Source organism: Schistocerca nitens, chromosome 4 (assembly GCF_023898315.1).
Source record: "Schistocerca nitens isolate TAMUIC-IGC-003100 chromosome 4, iqSchNite1.1, whole genome shotgun sequence".
Lineage (NCBI taxonomy): Eukaryota > Metazoa > Arthropoda > Insecta > Orthoptera > Acrididae > Schistocerca > Schistocerca nitens.
The window spans coordinates 731,103,789-731,127,752 of NC_064617.1; the positions used below are offsets into that span (position 1 = coordinate 731,103,789).

The 23,964-nt window shown below is 39.9% G+C and overlaps 1 protein-coding gene across 2 annotated transcripts in view; it reads right to left on the reverse strand.

The window, feature by feature from the left end:
* Window positions 1-541: 541 nt before the first annotated feature.
* Window positions 542-23,964, reverse strand: part of LOC126252920 (E3 ubiquitin-protein ligase parkin) — a 63,797-nt gene continuing 40,374 nt past the window's right edge. The window contains exons 7-10 of one of the 2 annotated variants that reach the window (XM_049953908.1): window positions 11,831-11,956; window positions 5,871-5,955; window positions 4,914-5,034; window positions 542-2,403 (exon numbers count right to left, since the gene is read on the reverse strand). In XM_049953908.1, the coding sequence (XP_049809865.1) occupies window positions 4,925-5,034; window positions 5,871-5,955; window positions 11,831-11,956 (321 nt within the window). In that variant the 3' untranslated portion in view covers window positions 542-2,403; window positions 4,914-4,924. Of the gene's footprint in view, window positions 2,404-4,526; window positions 4,752-4,913; window positions 5,035-5,870; window positions 5,956-11,830; window positions 11,957-23,964 lie in introns of those variants that run through there. The other variant, XM_049953907.1, reaches the window with a different exon arrangement.

The window sequence follows — 23,964 nt, forward strand, 5'->3', positions numbered from 1 at the left end:
ACACCATACTAATAACTGGTACACATCAGTTTACATTGGTGCTGTTACCACTAATCAAACACAGCTCCACTGAATTAAAAGCATGAATGCTACTATTTAGCTATGGAGGGGGATAATTATATTTACAACACGAATAAAAAATTCTACTATCTAGCTATTGAGGAGGATAATTATATTTACAACACGAATAAAATATCATGAGTAAAATGAGAAAAAATGAGTTATACCCAACGAAACACCACTAATGTTGAGAGTGGAGGAGGACGGGGGTGACAAACGATGCGTCACTATTGAAGAAGGACATTATTCCACTGCGCTGTATTTTAAATTATTTTGCACTACACAGTCCAGTGGAATAATTTCCTCCTTCAAATTTATCGAGTCTGCAGTGCCCAACCAGACTAAAAGGTCTAATATGTCACTTATTTGGAAAGATGGTCTCGAACTGGCCCTGGGAATGATTCGTATTACTGAATGTTCTTGATAAAACTGGTAAATCCACGTTTCATTAACACTAGTTATGCCAGAAACATTTTTAAAGTTTGCTTCATGGTATCTGTTCAGCATTTATTTCCATCATTTAACATAGGTACATAGGTTTCCTTTTACTCATTCATGAAAGAGTAACATTGAAAATTTCCTGACTAAAAGACATCATACAGAATTTCGGACACAGCCAGCAAGTCAATCTGTAGTGTAGCTACAATGTCCTCGAATAAATATCATTGTTTCCTCAAACTATTTTATAGGCACTTCAAATGGTTCTCTGTGTCATTGAAATCACTCTCTGCTCACTTGTATCCTTGTCATTTAATAATTTTCTTCCCTTTAAATTTTCAGAAACCACTCAACATGGGATGGAGAAAATTTCCAAAAGCCCACTGAAAATGATTAAAGCTTTCAGATGAATAAATTTTTGAAATTTTGAAAAATTCATGACATGAAAGCATTCCCTTCTCCGCTACAGGCTAATAATGACAGAATATTTTATGCTGAGCCAATTGAAACTGCCCCCTATTATTCATAAAGGATACCACTGTCATCTGTATTTCAAGGAAGTGAACAATGGAGTGTGTAACTACCTGTTGCATTAACAATAATAATAATAATAATAACAATTTGAAAAAAGGTCAAATGTTATGTGAAATGATTTTTCTGAAAATAAGAAATAAAACAGATTACAGAAACATTTGACGTGCCTTTAAATAATGCTCAAAAATATGTACAGCAGTTGATATTTTCATACATCAGACACATAATGAAACCATTGAGTAGAACTCCACCAGACACATATCCTAAGTTGTCTTTAAAATTCTAAGATTCTAATTTACACATGAACTTTTTATTCTCAATTGTCACCTCACCTGCTGTATGATTTCAAGAGTCACAGACAGGTGCATCAATATGATATCTTTTTACACTTTATTTTCATAGCTAGCAGCAGCCATTTGTGAAATCTTTCATTTTTCCAAGGATCAATAATTAACTTTTTCTTAATTATAGTGATAACTTTGAAGGAATTAAATCTTTCTTTGCAAAGCTAAACCTCACACTGGTCAGTTTGATACCCCATTTGTTGATTCCCACATTTCATTTAACTACGAAACTGTGCACAAAACCCATTGTATAATTTCTGGGGAGTCTTGTTCTTTCTCCACCCAAACACCTGATCAATGACTGACTCTCACAATTACAATTTGATCATTTGCAAAAACACATCTTTATACACATAAACAATGCATTATCTTATTTTTACGCTGATTTTCAAACAATAGAATTGATGTGACAACAATAGACTGATACCAGACAATCTACAGTTTTGCTAATATCTACACTTCATACTTGTTGTACTATGTGAAATCAAACATGAATGTTAACACTGTATTTAGTAAAAGGTAAATATTAAGTAGGCTACTCATAACTTGATGCCAGTCAGAAAAAAAACTATTTGCCCAAAAATAATTTTAAAAAATGCTATAAAGGCTCCCAACAAATGAGACACTATTAGAGAGGTCTTTTTTTATCAGCCAACAGTTGCTTTTAAACTTCTGTTGCTAATCAACCTTTGTCAGTTACGCATTTTTACGGATGTATTTCTTGCTGCTCTGAAGTAAATAGTATGTTCATAACAAGCTGTATTTAGTCACTAGATTGTTTTAATATCTAACATTTAACATTTTCTTGTAAGTCTTTGAAGACCCATCTTCCATCCGTACCTGAGACAGATAACTGAGCTGCATGCAGACAGTCATTTTTTATTACTTATGTTTCAACATGAATTTTGGATTGGAAAGATCATCTTTATGGTAAAATTCTTAATGTGCAAACTAAAAATAAATATTCCAGTAAAATTACACATATTTTGGCCAATATCCATAGCAGATGATCTTAGGCAAAGTGGATCTGAAATGAGTTATGAGAAAGAAAAGAATAAGAGTCAGGAAAACTTGGTTTTATTACAATAATAGTAGAATAGTAATGAGATATGAGGCTTTAATGTTTCAGATTATCAAATCATCTTAATATGATACTGAAGTCTAATACAGAAATGTCATAATGGCAGTGGAGTGCAGTCGATATGACATTTTACTGTGACAAGAGTTTTCTGTATCTTTATTTTGTATAAAGCACTTAAGTAATGTTTGGTATGACCCATTATGAAAAGAAGGTGTCAATTACTATGGCTTTGGGCCTGTACTTGGGAGAATCAACATTAAATCACTATCCAGTCATTCAGATTTTCCATTGTTTCCATAACCCCACTTCACACAAATATGACACTAGATCCTTTGACATGCCATGGTTGGTATGGTCCTCCATCCATGTCTAATAGAACTAAAGCACTGTCTCTTATATCAGAGTAAATATGTTGTTGAATCATTTGCATTTATAAACAATCTGGACTCTGAAACCCACCATGCACTATGTGCAGCAGAGTATATAATGCAGCAATTGTTGCAGTGCTGTGGCTACCACAGGCCACCACCATGTAGCCACAGTGACCACAGTTATCAGCTGGTGCCACATTCTGCCATCACTGCTGGCCTCGACACATTGTTATGACCACTTGGTTAGCAGTCAGGTGTGTTACCAAAATCCACAATGCTCCTGTATCACTGTCGGGGGAGTAATGCAGTGTCTGGTGTACCTTCATGTCAACACACCTGACTCTGGCGGGTACAAGTTCTGGCCATACAACCTGCAAGAGGCATCAAACTGGTGGCTGCTGCATAGCGGGCAACTGTCATGTGGCCCAGAGAAGCATCACTGCTCTACCACCGTCCGCTGGTGCACCTTTCATCATTTGTCATCCAATGGAGCTGCCCTCCATATGGACCAACATAACATCAGCTCTGACGGGCAAAAAATCAAACAAGGACCCTTCTAGCCACCGACCTGCTCAGCGTCTACCATTGCCAGGTGCAGCTAGCCAGACATCGGGCCAGGGTTTGCTTCCTGGATGCTACTGGCTTTCTCACCAATAGCTGATTTGTGCAAGTGGCATTGCTGTGCTGGTCTGCAATGTCAGCACCTTACTTAGCTCTACCACTGGTCAGGAATGTGTACCTCACAAGGTCATTCTGCTTTTGGGCCATTCTGAGCCAAGCTGGCTGCAGGTGAGGATATTACACACTGCCACTAAGGACCACGGGTACAACATCCACCCTGTCTGGGAATTAATTGGCTCTCTGATCTCTGCTGTACCTGAGAAATAAACCTGACAGTGACTCAATGTGCTTGGCTCCCACTAAAGAACACACTTGCTTGGGGTGAAGGGGTCATAACCGCTGCCCTGACAAGTCTACTCCTGTCCACTATTATGCACCACTGGGATCGATGCTATCCAGCACTATTGACAGCATTACACAATGTAAGTTTCCGTGTCCTGTTCCAGTCATGGGTGATACATGGGTATAAACCTAACTTCTCTCATTTCAGGATCATGGTCTCATTTTTTGTATAGAAGAAATAAATTTAATAACAATATCAAATATGGCAAATGCAATCTTAATTCCAATACCTCATTTGACATGGTGGTCAGTACTACACCTTCCTCACAAAAACACATCTATTTATACATACAAATTCTGTTTCACCATTAGCCCTTCAATCTGACACAGAACACTTGACACTGGTGAAGGTAGAGGAGTAAACTGAAAGAAATTAAGGGCTACTGTAAATAAAGCAATGACCACAATAAATAAAAATAATTTCTTGGAATTCTGAACTTTCATTTTTATCATGTAAGGAAAGCAAATAATGCATTGTTAAAGTGACAATAATCACTTTAAAGATAAAGTCGTGTGTTAGTTAAATCTGTAAGATTTCTTCTTACATTTCATGTAAAGCTACAGACATGCAGATATTTAGTAAATATCACATTTTATTTTCAGCTCCTCTTTAATAAAAGAATTGTCAGTCTTGCAATTATCACAGGGAAATTACAAATATTTTGTTTTAATGGTACATTAACATTGACAACACATTTCTGTTAATGTAGAAGTTGAAAAAGAGATACAAGGACAAACAGTTTTACCATTATTTTAATTTCTTCAAAGTAGTACAATAATATAAATATTTGTGTACTGGGTATCTCTATTTTTCTGATACAGGTAGTACTTTGACTTCTACTAAAGAAGTCAATAAAATGAAATGCAACTTTCCAGTCATCTCTGAGAGAGGTTAAAATATGTTTGACAATCACAACTGAAGACACACTAAGGATATGCACCATAAGAACTCTATCGCACCTGAAAATCAAATAACTTAATTATAAAGCATATGTGCCCATAAAGTAAGTACATATAGAGTTATTCAGGTGATTAACATTGTAAAAGGCTCTCCAAAGTATTTGCTAAGTCAATTAAACTAACCAGCATTCTACTGAATTACATTAAAATGCAAAAATATACCTGTTGAAGTGCTATCCAAACCAATGGTTTCCCATACACTCTCTTGACCATGGAGTTTGGCAGATCCAGCACCAGTGGAAGCCACAATTTGGCCTGGTACAAACCATGTGCATGCAGCCTCCTAAAACATAGTTTTGAAATGAATCTTTCTGAAACTGACCCCAGTAAAATCACTAACAAAATGTGGACATGTCAGATATATGATCAACATCCTTAGGTAATTTCAATTACTTAATTAAACACGAACGAACTCATACTTAAGTTGAAAATTATCATTTTTCTCTCTCTCTCTTTTGAGAAAATACCAAATAACTATCTCTTATGTACAGTACAGGACATCTATTGTTGTTGTTGTTGTTGTTGTTGTTGTTGTCCTCAGTCCTGAGACTGGTTTGATGCAGCTCTCCATGTTACTCTATCCTGTGCAAGCTTCTTCATCTCCCAGTACCTACTGCAGCCTACATCCTTCTGAATCTGCTTAGTGTATTCATCTCTTGGTCTCCCTCTACGATTTTTACCCTCCACGCTGCCCTCCAGTACTAAATTGGTGATCCCTTGATGCCTCAGAACATGTCCTACCAACCGATCCCTTCTTCTAGTCAAGTTGTACCACAAACTCCTCTTCTCACCAATTCTATTCAATACCTCCTCATTAGTTATGTGATCTACCCATCTAATCTTCAGCATTCTTCTGTAGCACCACATTTCGAAAGCTTCTATTCTCTTCTTGTCCCAACTATTTATCGTCCATGTTTCACTTCCATACATGGCTACACTCCATACAAATACTTTCAGAGGATTTCAGAGGACATCTATTAAAATGTTTTAATTTCTTGGAAATGATGAATCAATGCAAAGACTTACATGTCACAAATGAACAAACATATTTATATAACAATATATTTAATTTAAAAATTAAAAATACCATGGCTAAAATAAGACAAAAAGGGTACATACCATCTCTCTCAGTAGGTGTACGACATTTTGGGCAAGGTTTTGTTGACACTTTTATAACAACTTTGCTTGCTTCGTCCCACCTTGCCTGTGAACAGCATGCTCATGTTAATGCATTGAAATACGTAAGATAGTTTACAGAAATCATTTTGAAAAAGAAACTGTTTGGAGTGTTATCATTTCAAGTCAACTAGTCCTTGGTCAGTGCATAGCACTTTACCTCAGTCCGGCTCCACTGAAAAATACCAAGCCCTGGTAACTAACTATAAGAGGCCAGGTAACTAACTATAAGAGGCCACATCAATCAATCATCCTGACTATTTCACTGCAACTACTTTTTTTAAATGGGTGCTGCCCCCTATTGAGGCACTATATCTTAGTCTGGCCTTTAATATCTTAATCTGGCCTTTAAAAAGATACCCCTCCAATGGGGTTGCATCTATTGTACACAAATCTGTATCATTTACGCATGCAAACATTGCTACCATGGGTATAGCCATGGTTCTTCTTACAATACATGTATCTAGTCAGTGACTATATTAAGCACTGTAATTCTTTCTACACTGCATTTCACTGACTCTTTCCATTCACCAGCTCATCTAGCTGAAAGTAAAAGGAAGCTACAGCTTTTACATTTCCTGGGGGCATGCAATTCTACTTTATGGGCATCATTCTGGATAAACTATTCAAATCTCTGAGTGGGTTTTATTCTGAATGATATTGACATAAAAAAAAAACACACACACCCCACATCTGGTGTTCTAAGGGTTGGTAGGATGGAATATTGCTTACATTAATCTTGTAGGTATGTTACATAACTTGAAAAGATAAATGGATTGACTGATGTTAGATGTTGTGGGAATTAGTGGACGGGACTGGCAGGGAGATTTTTGGTCAGGTGAGTACTGGGGTATCAACACAAAATCCAATAAAGGTAATGCAGAGGCATGTTTAATAATACACAAGAAAATAGAAATGAGGGAAAGTAATTATGAACAGCATACTGTAAGAAGAAAATAGGGATGAGGGTAATCAATTATGAACAGCATACTGTAAGATGAGTCAAGGCAGGCACAGTAGCACAAGTATATATGCCCTCACTCTGAAAATAAGATACATGATTCAGTGTGTTAACTGAGGTGAAAATTCAGTTGTGACAGGGGACTGGAATTCAATACTAGGACAAGGAAGAGAAGTAAAAATAGCAGGAGAACATTAACAAGGTGAAAGGAATGGGGAAGCTGCATGACAGAATTTTGCACTGTGCAGAATTTAATCGCTGCTAACATTTGGTTTAAGAATCATGAAATAAGCTTGTACAAATGGAAGACACCTAGAGACATTTGAAGGTTTCAGACAGATTACATTATCACCAGAGAGATATTTAGATGATGAGTTTGCCAATAATATATTGGTGATGAATTGCATATCAAAGCTGAAGAAATTGCACAGAGGTAGGGGAATGGATAAGTTGATACAACCAGATGTTATTGAGAATTTCAAAGGCAGCACTATGCAATGACTGACTGAATCAAGTGAACGTAATACACTGACAGACGAATTAGTGAAGGCAGCAGTGGACAATCTAGAAAGAAAGGGACATTAACAGTGAACGTAAATTTCAGAAGTCTTTACTGAAAATTTTTTGGAGTTATATGGAAGGAAAACATCTAAGTTAAATCATACAGATAAGAAGTTAATGCAAGTTACTAAAATATGGTGCTACAGAAGAATTCTTACAATCAGATGGGTAGATTGGATAGCTAATGAAGATGTTCTGAAAGAAATCACAGATGGTTGGGTTGTTTTGGGAAGGAGACACCAGACAGTGGGGTCATCAGTCTCATTGGATTAGGGAAGGACAGGGAAGGAAGTCGGCTGTGCCCTTTCAAAGGAACCATCTCGGCATTTGCCTGAAGCAATTTAGGGAAATCGCAGAAAACCTAAATCAGGATGGCCAGATGTGGGATTGAACCGTCGTCCTCCCAAATGCGAGTCCCGTGTGCTAGCTACTGCGCCTCCTCGCTCAGTGAGAAATCACAGAGTAAGGAAATTTACGCACAATTTTATTAAGTGTATGCAGGTTATTAGTTATGAAAATAAGAAAACAACTGCACAGAATAGACTAGCTTGAAGATGATGTTCAGTTTGTGGGTGCTTAACTGTGCGCTCATCAGCGCCCCTAGCTTGAAGAGCTGTATACAACCAGTATTTTAGAATTAAGCTGACAACAAAAATAACAACAATTTTAAATGTGAATAATTTAGTTCAGGCTTTAGTGTGACTATTATTGATATGGAATGAAACAAGGAGTTTACTGTTACTAGTCACTGTTTAGTTATATCCACAACGCATTTCAATGGTTTAAAACTGCATCATTAGGTGGACTTATATGTGTTAGTACGATGTGTGTGTTGTGTTACGACTTTGGGGCAACATGTGGCACTGTCTCCAGTGGGTAACAGGCTCCGTTTTGTGTCATAATATATCACATATAAATTGTCATACTTTGTAAACAAAAATGATGTCTGAAACTAACAAAGGAGCATGTGAAGATATCAGGGGAGGGGGGGGGAGGGGGGGGGGAGAAAGAAAGAAAGACCACTCAGAAGCAGTGTTCTGCAACACACCATGATATGAGGATGTGTAGAACAGTGGAACCATAATAAGTGATTAAAATGGCGTGGTTTGCACATGGGCCCAACAGCACCCTCTTTTTTGTGACTAGACAGGTCAGTGTTATGCAACATACTGTTAGTGCAGAGCTGTCATATGAAATGGAAATGTGTAACCAAGTGCAACCATACCTCACTGTCACCACAGGGTGAAACATTGACATGTGAAAGCATTCAAATGGGGCAGAATGACTGGTCTCCAGTAGGCAGGTCTGTCATTCCATGACACTAGGGATTGTACAGGGAATGCTGCTTCAACTGTGAGACATACATGGAACCATTGCAGAAAGAGGGCTGTACACAGTGCTGACACCACAATGTGACTGCAGTGCGAGATGACTGCCATCGTGTCTGCTTGGCCCTAATGGACAGAACAACTTCATCCACAGCATTGGCGCGATGCTGGAGCACCGCAATGGGTGTGGATGTGTCTGTATCAATGGTTTGACGCTGTCTTCTGCAGGCAGCCCTGGTGGCACACATGTCATTATGTCGGCTTCCATTAACCAAAACCCACTAATGTTACAGAGTGCAATGGGCATGTGAACATGCTGAGTGGCAAGAGGTAGTATTTTCAGATGACTCCCCACTTCAAACTTACCCTACAGTGATTGGCGCATATGTGTTTGAAGCTGCAATGGTGAATGCCATCAGGCAAACTGTATTGTTGAGCCGCATTGTTGACAAATGATAAGTGTGATGGTTTGGGGCATCATGCCTGTAACTCGTGATCTTGCCTCCTATGTCTTAAGGTAATCTAAACACAGGGTATACGCGGACAAAGAAAAAAAAAATTCTTAGATTTTCCCCAGTTATAAATACACTTACTCCCAGCTGAAAATACACTTTTTCCTTGTTAAGTGACAGTATACTTTCCTTTGGAATAATCCTTTGAATGGCTGTGGTTTTATACATTGGGGTAGATTTTCCCCGCACTTGAGAAAATGAAACTCAGGGGGGCAAAAAAAAAACGTTTTGGAAAGATCTTTGATGTGCAGCAACAAGTACGCTGCATATTTTCATATTACGAAAGTATAAATGTGAATTTCACCAAACACCACCTGTTACTTAACGAAGCATTTAAATCGAGATTGCGATGCGCTTTTGTAATCCAGTTATAGTTCATGTCACGTTATCTCGCCAGCCGATGACAGCGGATATTCAGAGTACAGGACATGTGATGCAGTTAGCCAATAGCAACATCACTGCCTTAAGTAGCGCGAACATACAAACAGGAAAAATTAATGGTTTAAATTAATATGCATAGTGTTGCTACAAGCAAAGCAAAGCTTTCACATATAATATTGGTCTCCAAGATTTGTGGTGATGTATAACTACTGGCTCTTACTCCCAAAAATATCACTGCCCTACCGCAGCAAGATCAGTTCTCTATAGTATATGCCACATGCATTGTGTACATGCTGTGAGAATAAAACTATTCATAATAAGTGACAGGAATGCGAGTGATTATTTATTGTTGTAATTACCATGCCCGCTCTCCACTACCTATAGATCAATAAGCTGCAAGAAAAGCTAAGCTTACATGTGTTATACTTTAAGATACATCACATAAATGTGCTAGTAAAATTTTTAATAATGACATAAATGTCTTTCTTCTGGGCTCGCAATTCTTCTAAATGGCTCATCCTCAAAGAGCTGATATTTAAATGAGAGTCAAACCACTCTGTGATTTCAGAAATTCATCGTACATTCTCGCACATAGTTCATCTTGCGTAAAAGGAAATTTACTTTGAAAGTAACACTTTTGAAACCACCATTTGCAATATTTTCCCGTGAGATTCTAGAAATACGGTCGTTTCAGCAGTTGCCAGAGAATGCCAGATAACAGGTGTCACCGCGCTTGTGCAGCTATGATGGCGTACGAAGCCCATATGTTTTAATGTCCCAGAAATGACAACGGCAAGAGAAAAATTAACTAATAATTCAACTGATGGTAAAATAGTATTGTTTCTTTGATATATTCTACACATAAATGAAGTCAGATTTTCTACGGTTTGATTATGAAGCAATAAAAATAAAAATAAAATGAATTACTTAACAATAATTAGCTAACCCCTCAACCATTGTGAACCAACTCTGTGAATAAGATTCATTTAGAAAGTATGTGATACCAAAATTTCAACATTAAGAATGCAAAATATAATCCCACCAGCCAATGTACTGCAGATGCACAAACAAAAAACATCTGGATGTTACTGAAGTCACACAAAATGGGAGAAGGGATAGGCAGTCCCAAATAACTAATGTACTGTAGCTAATGATGTGGTAACACCTAGGCTATACCCTAGTTAAGATGGTGTATCAATATCTGAGCTTACAGTATTGCAGCACTTGGAACAGTACTCGAGCAGCTGTTGTGGATGTGCCAGTTCAAGATGTAGAAGTGAGTTCTAGATGCCAAAAGGAGTAGGTTTCATACAATGGAATATACACAGACATTTCGTTTGGCATGGGATAATGACCCTCTACATCTGTGTAAGACAACAATGGAGTGGACCAAAAGGATAACCCACACTGAAAGGGGAGTGAGGGAAGGAATACACCGACACTATCTTGGTAGAGAATTCTGAGTATGTAGGAAAAGTCTTTCAGCAATAAGCGGTGTATTTGACAGTGTTTATAAGGGTAGTACACCATTGTTCAACTTTTTTCCGGCTTACTCCAAGCTAACTAAGTGAACAAACTCACTTGTATTCTGTAACCTTGATCAAATTAAGTGTAAAGGGAAACAGAAGTCTGAGCTTTGTTGGCAAATCACATTATGAAGAGCTAAAGAATAGTGGTAGCAGTATAAGCTACAAAAGTTTGCAAATGCGCTTATGCACTTCAGTGTACACCTTCTCTGAGCTAAGAATAAGGGCAACAATAAATTCAATGACACATACTTAATTATATGTTGCAAAGCATTATCCAAGAATAATCTGGGGACAAATCTACCTCACTAATAAAGAAATACCATGTTTTATTTTATGCAGTGTGAAGAATATATATGACTGAGTTGGTAGACTATCTGTTGTAAGGGGATTAATTGCTTGAATATGGGATTTTATTTTATTTTTTTTTTTTTATTTTATGGAATATAAGAAGTATCTGGTGGGGTCCAAAAGTGCGTTAACATTACACTGTCCAAGATAATACTAGTCATGGGATCAAGTGGTTTGTTTCTCATATAATTATAGTTTGTAATTATTACAGGCAGTGAATATGATAATAAACAGTGCTGCAGCAATTTTCTTTCACAACTCCAAAATACGGAATATTATGTACCTGAGCAGCTCTATTTGGATCCACATTATACTGACAATCACCACTGTTGCCTGCATTTCCACTCTCGCCATCTATGACACAATCACCAATATGGTAACCTTGCAGGCACTGGCGGCAGAACACAAACTGGAAAAGAGGCATTATGTTAACATCAACAAAATGTCATTGAATCATATAGTGTAATATTATATTTAAACTGTGCAATACACAAATTTGTAACATTTATAAGAGGGCACTTTGGTACTTCAAAAGGAGACTAATATCACTGACTGTTAACTGTAAAGACTTGATGTTTTAGCTTTTGCATGTGTTCATCCCTTGCTGGTAGGTATTTCTGAAACATGTGAAGTCTTATCAATTTGAAACAAATATCTGAGAGCTTTAATTATATAATGTTGATATTTCAACTTTAAAATGTATTAATTCTTTACTAGGAGGTATTTCAGGAAAATATGAAGTTTGTTCAAAAGTGCAAAACTACATTCATTCACTAAGAAGATGGAAACTCATGTCTTTCAAAACATGTTCTTTGTTAATATACACACAGTTTTCCCAGAAATTTCAATACTGTTTTAAACACTTGGAAAAATTTTCATTTGGGCCATCATGTTCTGCATGGGATATAAAACAGGACATAATTCCACATGTGCGAAGGTATTCTATAACTGCATATGTAATTTCAAGCTGGAGTCTCTCACATTCCAACCTGGTAAGGTTGTATCAACAGTACTGTAACCCTACAGTTTACTAAGATGCAACATCATCCAGTGTTAAGCACTGTGTACAGCATGAACACAAAGTGCTTAGCATATATTTATTTTATATGCTTTTATTTTAGTTTTGTTACCTTTCTACACATATCACACATCTGCCAATTTATGTCTTAAGTCTTAAATGAACATGTAATACTTTGAGAGAACCCTACGTCTCATGCATATATCGCATATATTGAACACTTTGTAATATTTTGAACAGTCCTACAATACATTTCTTCTATCGTTAAACTGTCAGCAATCAATGTCAATTCAACAGTAGCAATAAAAAATATGACAATAGGAAGAAAATGATCACTTCTATCTTTTACCAAATCTAACTTTGGGCTATGAAAGATGTGAAGGACAAACCTATATAAATCAATGATAATCTAGTCCGAAATATAAACTGCCTGGCAGACAGGTTTTCTTTTGCCAGAACCTCAACTCTAGTCACAAATCCACTTCGTTTGGGTGTCCTCAGTTCAATGAGCTACTATCCTGGATGTTGATTTTTAACTTCTGGAATTTCACAAAATCCTCTGTTGATATGAAACAGTCCCTCAAATTTGTTAACTGGCACACACTCCATGCCAAATGTCTCTACCTTGGACTCGTGGTACCCAGGTGGGATAGGAAACAGAAATTACCCCAATATGCTAACAACATTTCCGTGGTCTTTACAGATGGACAGTATCTCCTCCAACCAGTCCAAAAAGAGTTTTCCCATGCTATTTCTTCCAGTGACACTAACAAACCCATGACACTGCAAAGCAACATCTTTTCAAATCAGTAACTTACACTGATCAGCCACAACATTATGATCACTGCCTACCATGACGTTGGATGCTGCCTGGTGGCGTTGCGGGCACGAGGTAACAAAATTATGTACACAGAGCAGACACAGATGGGGGATCACCTAGCAAAGATATGGGCTGCAAATGTGGAAATCCATTGAGATAAGTGACTTTGACAAAATGCAAATAATTATTACCAGAGCCTGTGAATGAATATCTCAAAAATGGTGAAGCCGGTCACATGTTCATGTGCTACTCTCGTGAGTGGCTACGGAAAAAGGTAGAAGGACAGTGAAACTACCACTAGGCACTAAATGGTTGGCATCCACAACTGCTGGCAGAATGTGAGGTTCAAATGTTTGTCTGCTCTGTAAAGGAGGATAGATGGTGATCAGTGGCATCTCTACCAAAAGAGCACAATGCTGGTGCACGCACAAGTGTTTCGAAGCACACCATTCATCGTACATTGCTGAACATGGAGCTCTGCAGCAGACCACCCCTCTGTGTTCACATGTTGACCCATGGACATCATAAATTATGGATGGATGGAGATGTTTGTATGGGTGAATGACAGGAAGGTCTTCAGCATCCATGTGAAAATGATTGAGACAAGTGTCAGTAAAATACACAAAACAGGAAGACAAAACAGCATGTAAAACACAGGTAACAAAAGTTGGAAAACTATGTGTGTACCCGCACAGAAGCAAGGACCGAAGTATTGCGTTAGCATCAAAACATTAGACAGAAAGAAACTGGTATAAGGAGCTAAAATAATATGGCAGATGGATGTGGCTGGCTGACTTCAAGATTAAGAAAGGAGGAGCCAGCCACTCTGCAACACACTAAAACCTTCAGCCTAAAGGTTTAGGCCAGAGTCCAGACACATAAAAAAACTTTAAAGCCTTAGTTACACTTGTCTCAGCATCAGCTAAAATAGAGGGCAGATCCCCACCAATAGTTGCTTCCGCCCTTGCATCACGGTATAAAATGCACTCTGTTAAAATACAGTGGATAGAGATGTGCGTGCCACAAGCATCACAAAACGAGGGATCTCTTGCCAGAGTAAAAAGCTGTGTGTGAAAGGGCAGTGCCCAATTCTAAGACGAATGAGGGTCACTTCATCCCGCTCGAGCAAATGGCAGGTGTTGACCTCACCAACCGCAGCTTATTGGCCATCACTGCCAGCCATTCCTCATCCCACAACAGCATACACTTCTTGTGTAGTGCAGAAATGACAGCCTACAATGAAATAGGATACTGTGCCACATTCTGTCTTCTGTAGGCCTCCTTTGCAGTCCGATTAGACTGTTTATTTCTCTGTATCCCTACTTGACTTGTCACCTGCTTACTATGCTGTTGGAGCAAGTATAGTTGGTCATATATCAGCTGGACCAACTCCACAGCAGGGTACAGGTTGCATAAGGATTGTAAGGCACTAAGGGAACAGGAGCAGATGAGAAACCAGTTGCCCCGAATATGACGCATCAGCTCCAGTGCCTTCAGGACTGTGTGGAGCTCCATTGTGAAAATGGTATACTCTTCAGGAAGGCAAATCTTGAGACATGGTCAGGGAACCCTGCACAGCAGCCAGGGGAATTCTCTTGTTAAACTACTGTGAAACTGTGATGCTTATCTAAAACATCAAACAACAGAGATTGGTATGTAAAATCCAGCATATTATCTTTCTTAAAATTAGTAAAATCTAAAATAAGTCTGGGTTTCTGCAGGAGCCAAGGTGGAAATCTGTTCCAACCTCGACGTAAAACATTAAGACCAGCCACACCCATTTCTAAAAGGCAATCCTGTGCACGAATTCCATAGGGCCTCACTGCTCGTTGCCAGTTATGAAAAAGCCCTGCCAGTAGAAGCCGAAAATAGGTATGGTATGCAGGTGTGTATGGTATGGACAGTGTTTTATATACTTGGCACGAGTAGCCATCACCTGACATGAAGTAATGGTTCACCAGCCTTTGCACAGATACTTGATATGGGGCTTGTTCTGAATGCCCCAGTGGCCAACCGGATCCCTTCATGGTGCACCATGCCATCGCAGACCAATACACCATGCACCCATAATCAAGCTGAGATTGTACAAATGCCCTGTAAAACTGGAGCAGACAAGTCCTATCGGCTCCACATGTACTGTGGCTAAGACATTTTAAAATACAGAGAGCCTTAAGTGACTGTTTCTTTAGGTTCTTAAGATGTGCCAACCATGTTTACAGTCAAATATGAGACCCAGAAACCTCACTGTGTCTTTAAAATTAAGAAGTGTCCTTCATCCACAACTCAGAAAAGTTTAGAATGGAATGAGAACAGTTAAAAAGAACACACACAGACTTCTTGGGGCTGGAAGAAGAGCAAAACACAGAGAAGTCATCCACAAACAACGAACAATGGACAGGACTATGCACTACTAATGTAATACTATTAATAGCTATGGCAAAGACATTCACACTTAAAACACTACCATGAAGGACACCGTTATCCTACTCACAGCGATCAGACAGGACATCACCGACTCGGAATCGAACATACCACAGCAAGATAAAGGACCAAATAAAAATGGGAAGATAACCACAAAAACCTCATTCATAAAGTTGCTCCAGGATAAAATGCTGTAATATTGTAGGCCTTCTTGATGTCAAAAAATATACCTACGTGATGCTGGCACAGGAAAGCCTGTAGTATAGCCACCTCCAGGAGGGCCAGGTTATCAAAAGTGGAGCGACACCTCCTAAACCCACACTGAAAGTGTCTACGGAGTTGCCTGGATTCTAAGATCCAGACAAGGTGGCGGCTGACCATCTGCTCCAAAGTCTTTCCCTTGCAGCTAGTGAGAGCAACACTACGATAATTACTTGGGCATGTTTGGTCTTTCCCAGGTTTTAAAAGACGAATCAAAATGGCCTCACACCACGAGTCGGGAAAGTGACTTGATGCCCAAATGGCATTGAAAAGTAAGAGGAGGATATCTTTGTGTCATCTGGTGAGGTGCTGCACCATACTGTAATGGATTCTGTCATGACCAGGGGATGTGTCACGAGCCGCAGACAATGCAGAATCCAGCTCCCACACAGAAAATGGACAGTTGTAATCTTCATCAGAGGTGGACCAGAAATCCAAATGGCTCCTCTCAGCAACCACTCTATGCTGCTGGAAACCTGGATCCTGACTGGCAGTTGCAGCAACTGTAGCAAAATAGGCCACCACCGTCTGGGCAATGTCTCGTGGATTGGTTTGGAAAGTGCCATTCCCCACAACAGCAGCCATGGAGCACCTACCTCCTCTCCCAGAAATTCTCCTGATGGTCTCCCATACAATAGAACTCTTTGTGGAATGATTCATAGTGTTCAGGAACCATTGCCATGACCTCTTTGTGCTCTCTCGAATAATCTGGCAACACTTTGCCCTCACCACCTGAATGGCCCCAATATTCTCTACAGTTGGCTGACACTTGAATTTATGCAGAGCTGCACACCTAGTCTGATTGCCGAGCGGCATTTGTCACTACACCAAGGGACAGGTTGCCTCTTCTGTTGTCTCATGAACTGTGGAATGGATGCTGCAGCAGCATGGTGGATCATTTTGGTAAAATGATCCACCCATGCTTCGACTTTGGCAGAATGTTAGAACTGGGCTAGCTGCCTGTAAAGTGTCCAATGTGCTCTACTGAGCACCCATCATGGCAGTTTCCTTTCGGGTTCCACCCTATCTGGCAAGTGGATCCAGATCGGGAAGGTGTTGACCACTTCCCATGAGCCATGTGAGCAATGGCTGGAGAGCAAAGCAAGAGACTGATGGCAGAGAATGACCCTGTTGCATTGCAGAAATGCGTGCTCTGTCTCTTATTTAGCACACGATGACATGAGACGCCTATGAAATGCTCTACCCCTGGGACAGGTATTTGCAGACCCCCAATCACCACAGAAGATAAAGGGGTGAGCTAGCTGTGTATGAAGGCCGTTTAGTGCCTCTTCGTCAAGCACATCATGCAGCAGTAAGTACAGGCAACATATTGTCAATGGATGATGCACGTACACTGATGTGGCAAATGCTCGTAAAGTCATTGTAAGGGAAAGAGGCGAGGAGTGGTAGTTGGTACTGACGAAAATACCTACTCCTCCTCTAGCTCTCTCTCTTCACTCAGGTCTTACTTTTTGTGGAGAACGTAGCCCTGAGGCTCAGGGTGTATGATGTATGGAAATTAGTCTCCTGGAGACATAGACACAGTGGTCTACCCTAAGACAATAGATGATGTTCCTCCACATGCATCCTGAACCCCCTGCAAATTCCACTGAAGTAAGGGAGCCATCTGTCATGGGGGTAGCACCTTCATCCTGTCTCTCCACCGGTGTGGGGAGACTGCAGTGGGTGGAGGTTCAGTTGTGGGGCAAGATGATTGCTCCACACAGACCTCATACTCCATCAGCTCTGGGGAAGAGTCAGATGAAACATCAGGTAGAATCACATCAACATGGTCGGATGGTTCATGACTTGATTTTACCTGCTGTTGTTGCTTTACAGTAGCTTGTCACAGTTTTGTGGGCTTTGCTGGAATTGGAGTAGGACTGGTAATGGCTGTGCTGGGCTTCTGAACAGCCTCAGCCATTAGAGGTGCCTAGGGCTCAGCCACGTTGGCCACTGTACGTTTTCCTTCAGTTGTAGGGGGGTGGGGGGCTACAGGCTCTGGAACACTTGCTGCCTTGCAAGTGCACTGACACATCCAGGTGTTAGTGCCGACACTTGCCATCCCAGTTTGCGTAGAGGCATCAGCCTTCACAATAGACTTCTGAAGCATTGACCCTTGATGCAAAAGATGTAACAAATGTGGGAGGCTGCATGGACTTTTTGGTCTCACCATAGGGCTGGCTGTTTTTATTTCCTGTACTTTGTATTCCTCTAGAAAGATTCTGCAGTCCCTACTCCAAACAGGGTGGCGCCCAGAGCAACTGATACATTTGGCTGGAGATGAGCAACCAACTCCTTCGTGAGCAGCCTTACCACAGTTGCCATATGTCGCTTGTCCTTTACACCCGATGGTTGTATGCCCAAAATGCAGGCATTTGCAGCAGTGCATTGGGTTTGGGACATACAGCTGTATGTTTAGGCAAAGGAAGCCTGCCTTGATATTATCTGGGAGTTTGGGGGTGTTGAAGGTAAGAATGAAGGAGTCAGATTTTACCAGTTTTCCATCCACCCTTTTCATAATGTTCTGAACATCCACAATTCCCTCTGGAGCCCACTCACTCTTCAATTCAGTAGATCAACGAGGTCCCTACATGATACAACACCTGCTGTGGAGCTTTGTATCGATGGCATACTCATCCTGGCATTTAGCACTCTGTAGGTTACTTATTGGGAACTGGATGCTTCAACTAACAACATCCCCTTTTGCAACCGCTCCTTCTAAGCCTTTCTGGATGTAAAAAGGCAAGACTTTCTCAAAACTTCCTTCTTTCCTTTTTATCACTAAAAACACATCCTGATTATTAGCCTTTGTTCTGTTACTCTTCACTGCTGTGTGCTGCCTTATTCTCGTATCTTATTCTCGTATCTACCCGAGCCCACTTATTAGTTGGGATGTTAGTACCTTCCAGCGGCCTACAGTTTCTACTGGGAGGAGTAAAGGAAGATTGCAGAGGATCCATTTCGGTCCCATGAGCAGCTAGGGAAATAAGGGTCCACTCGGACAGAGCCCCGACGCCTGAGTAAGCCTTATGCAACAGAGGTTTGACAGGTTCCCCAGAGGTTGCCTGCTAACGACTGTTCCACCTCAACAGCCATGCATCCCATCAGCGTGCAGCACACCTTGCAACTGAGGCTTTCTTTTATAGAGGTTTATTCAGCCCTCGCAATCCAGGTGGCCAAGCCAAGATCTCCGTTCCCTGAAACACAATGTTTCACTGCCATGGTGCACAGTGGTCACTGAAGCAAGCCTAGAGCTTATGGTGACAAGGGACTGGTGGAGTTTACCAGTCCCCAGCTCAGGGATCCCGAGGTCGCCAATCCCGTACCCAGCAAATGAGTGCTGAGCCCCTGAGGACATCAATTATGACTGCAGTGGGCATAGGACCATCAGGATTCGACTGCTGATCAATGGAAACGTGTTGGCTTTTCGGATGAATCACATTTTTGCTATACTAGATTGATAGTAATCTCCATAAACGCCGTCATCGAGGTGAATGGTGGCTCAAAACATGCAGCACGTCACAGATGCAGGGTGGTGGAAGCAGTGTTACGTTACAGAAGGCATTCTCCTGTGCTTGCATGGGACCTGTGGTAGTAATCAAAGACAAGCTGACAGCTGCATCCCTTCACACTAGAGGTTTTCCCTGTGGCGATGTCATCTTTTGGAAGTATAATTGTTCATGTCATGGAGCCAGAACCATGCTACAGTGGTTTGAGGAGCATTATAATGAACTCACATTGATGTCTTGGCGACCAAATTTGCGTTATCTGGGTCGCAAAAAGATGCCATCATGGCATACGCATATCAGTGGCCCATTATTCAGGCAAATTACATAATCTGTGCATAGACATCTTATGCCACATACCTCCATAAACGTACTAGCACTCTGATGGACCCCTGATACACAGAATCATTGGTGAATTTCATTCCAAAAATGGACAAACAAGCTGTTAAGCAGGCAGTTATAATGTTTTGGCTCATCAGTGTATTTCAAAAAGGCTTCTGTGTAACTTTTTATCATGCCACGAAATAAGATGAGAAGTAACACACCCAACACCGTACCCCCATCCCCTGAGTTGTAATCAATTACATTACGTTACATGAGTACTTGGCTCAATAGATCATGAATATTACATTTTATAATGATGTAGAATGTGTCAGTTTAACATAAGTTTTCTTTACACAATATAATAATAATTTATTTTTTTTACAGTTGCTACTTCGTATCTAAAAATTCATCTTTTGAGTCGAAGGAGTTGACATTAAGAAATTCTTTTAATTTGTTTTTAAATGCTGGTTGGCTATCTGTCAGACTTTTAATGCTATTTGGCAAAAGACCAAGATTTTTGTGGCAGCATAATTCACCCCTTTCTAAGCCAAAGTCAGATTTAACCTAGAATAGTGAAGATCATCCTTTCCTCTAGTGTTGTAGCTAAGCACCTTGCTATCATGTTTGAATTGGGGTAGGTTGTTAATAATAAATTTCATAAGTGAATAGATTTATTGCGAAGGTATTGTGAATGCCCCACGTTCCTCAATTAAATGTCTGCAACGTGATCTTGGGTAGGCTAACTATTATCCTGATTACATGCTTTTGTGCAATGAATACTTATTTCTCTTAATGATGAATTACCCCAAAATATGAAGCCATATGAAACCAGAGAATGAAAATAGGCATAGTAGGCTAATTTACTGATAGATTTATCACCAAAATTTGCAATAACCCTAATAGCACAATTAGCTGAACCTAACCATTTCAGCAGATGATCAATGTGTTTCTTCCAATTCAATTTCTCATAAATGCACACACTGAAATTTGGAATATTCTGCCTCAGTAACAGACTTCTAATCAAAGTCTATATTTATCAATGGTGTTATGCCATTTACTGTACAGAATTGTATGTACTGTGTTTTCTCAAAATTTAGTGAGAGTCTATTTGCAAAGAAGCACTTAATAATTTTATGAAAGACATTATTCACAATTTCCTCAACTGATTCTTATTTGTTGTGTATGATTACTATACTCGTATCGTCAGCAAAAAGAACTAGCTTTGCATCTTCCTGAATACAGAGTAGCAAGTCACTAATATACATTAAGAACAATACGGGACCCCAAGACTGAACCCTGTGGGACACCATTCTTGATACCTACCAAGTTAGAGGACTCAGCTGAGTTCTGCAGAATGTCTGTACTGTTAATTTCAACCTTCAACATTCTTCCAGTTAAATATGAACTAAAGCTTTTGTACACTGTCCCACTCACACCACAATACTTAAGCTTATCTAGAAGAATTTCATGATTCACACAGTCAAAAACCTTTTGAGAGATCACAAAATATCTCAATGAGTGATGTTCAGTTATTCAGAGCATTTAATACTAGATCAGTAAAAGCACAGAGAGCATTTTCTGTTGAAAAGCCTTTCTGAAAACGTAACTGACATTTTGTTAGTACTACAACTTTACAAATATGTGATGCCAGTCTTGGAATACATTACGTTTTCAAACATTTTGGATAAAACTGTCCGAAGTGAGATTGGGCAAAGTTGTTAGCATCAGACCTATTCCCTTTTTCATGCACTGGTTTAACAATAGCATATTGCAATCTGCCTGGAAAAATGCCCTGTTTCAGTGAGCCATTACATATGCGGCTGAGAATCCTACTTATCTGCTGGAAACAAGTTTTTCGTACTCTGTCAGAAATCCCATCAATTCCATGCAAGCTTTTCCTTTTGAATGAATTTATCCTCTTCCTAATTTCAGTAGGAGAGGTGGGTTGAATTTCAGTTTTATCAAATTGTATAGGTATTGCCTCTTCGTGTGCTGCCTTGCATTTTCTAATGAATAGCTGGATCGTATTTTCTCTACAAGACTTAAAAATGATTATTAAAATGTTTTCTACTTCTGACTTTCTATTGACAAACTTTCCATTGAGTTTGATAGAAATACAATCTTCCTGTGCTCTTGGTTGCCCACTTTCTTTTAAACAATATTCCAAATTGTTTTAATTTTATTATCAGAAGGGCTAATCTCAGGCACAATGCACATACTTCTGGACTTTTTAATAACTTTTCTTAATACAGTGCAATAGTTTTTATAATGTTTCACTGTCTCTCGATCATTATTCCGTCTTGCTATAAGATACATTGCCTCGTCAATGTTTACACCACTGCTACTCCTAACCCTGCATTCCATAGGCCATTCTCCTGTGGACAAGCAAGTGCTCGACTTGCTCTACACGAAACATCCAGCATCTCCAACTGCATTCCACTCAAGAGTTAATTCCTATTCAATCAAAGACATTACCCCACAAGAAAACAGCTATGTCAAGTACCAGCTGTGCTCAAAGTACTGCAAAGTGTTCCGTGTGAGTGTGACAACTAAATAGCTATCAAAGAATCGAAAATCCAGGATGGAATGTGACAATATTATGAAAAGGAAAGTTGCCACACACCATACAGCAGAATGCTGAGTCGCAGAGAGGCACAACAAAGAAACTGTCGCAATATAATCTTTTGGCCAACAAGGCCAAAGCCTTTATCGAAAATAGATGACACACACACACACACACACACACACACACACACACACACACAAACACACACACACACAACTACAGTCTCTGGCAGCTGAAGCCACACTCACACCAAATAGCTATCCATCAGATAAATACAACTGCAAAATTATGCCTAAGAACACGGTTGTCCATCGGTTGCTAAAAATAAACACCACCTGCATTGGACTGTTAAGGAGGTAACTTTCCCTCCATTATACCCTCAATTCTTCCAATTCCTGTGGCCTCTATTTCTGCTAGCTACCATGCTCAGATGCTCAGTCATGTCTTTCCCACTAGTTACCGATGTTCTCGTCCCTTGCTCACACTTCACACTTTCCTCTCTCATCATGTTCCACCTCACTCTTTTTGAGTAGCAACTTTGCACCCCCCCCCCCCCCCAATTACTCATATGTCATAAGATCTCTCCATTGAATCATAATTGTTAACTGAATGTTGAAAGCTATCTGCCTCCGTGTCTCTTACCTCTCATTGCGCCTTTCCTCACTCATCACATAACAACATTTCTACATCATAAGCAAATTCCTGAACAAAAATAAATAACTGATCATGTATCCGTAAAAGATACAAATTTACCCACATGTTGATGTTAATGAAACATGTTAGAAATGATAGCAGGTGGTTATAATTAAAGTGCAACTACTAACAGAGGTTCAGTATGGGCTGTAATTATCATACAGCAGCAAAACTTGGTAGATACTTTAATGCATTAATGTGGAAGCTATTTATGCTTCTGGGAAAAACTTAGTTCAAATTTTGGCCACCAGGTGCAAATCTGGGGCTGTGAATGCAATAAAGATGTATACACTGATCAGCCTGAACATTATGACTACCTACCTAAAATCGGTATGTCCATGTTTGGCAAAGATAACAGCAGCAAAGCACTGTAGCATGGAAGCAATGAGGCCTTGATAGGTTGGAGGGCATTGGCACCACATCTGCACACACGAGTCACCTAATCCCCGTAAATTCCAGGGAGGGGGCGATGAGCTCTGATGCCATGTCCAATAACATACCAGATGTGACAGATCAGGTTCAGATCTGGCAAGTTGAGGGGACCAGCACATTGGAACTCGCCATTGTTTTCCTTGAACCACTCTATCACAATCCTGGTCTTATGATACGGCACATAAATTTGCTGAAAAATGCCACTGCCATCGGAAAACATGATCGTCAAGAAGGGGTATACGTAATCTGCAGCCACCAGTGTACGATAGTCCTTGGCCATCAAGGTGCCTCGCACAAACTCCACTGTACCCATGGATGCCCATGTGAATGTTCCCCAGAACATAATCGACCCGCCACCAGCTTGCTGTCTCAC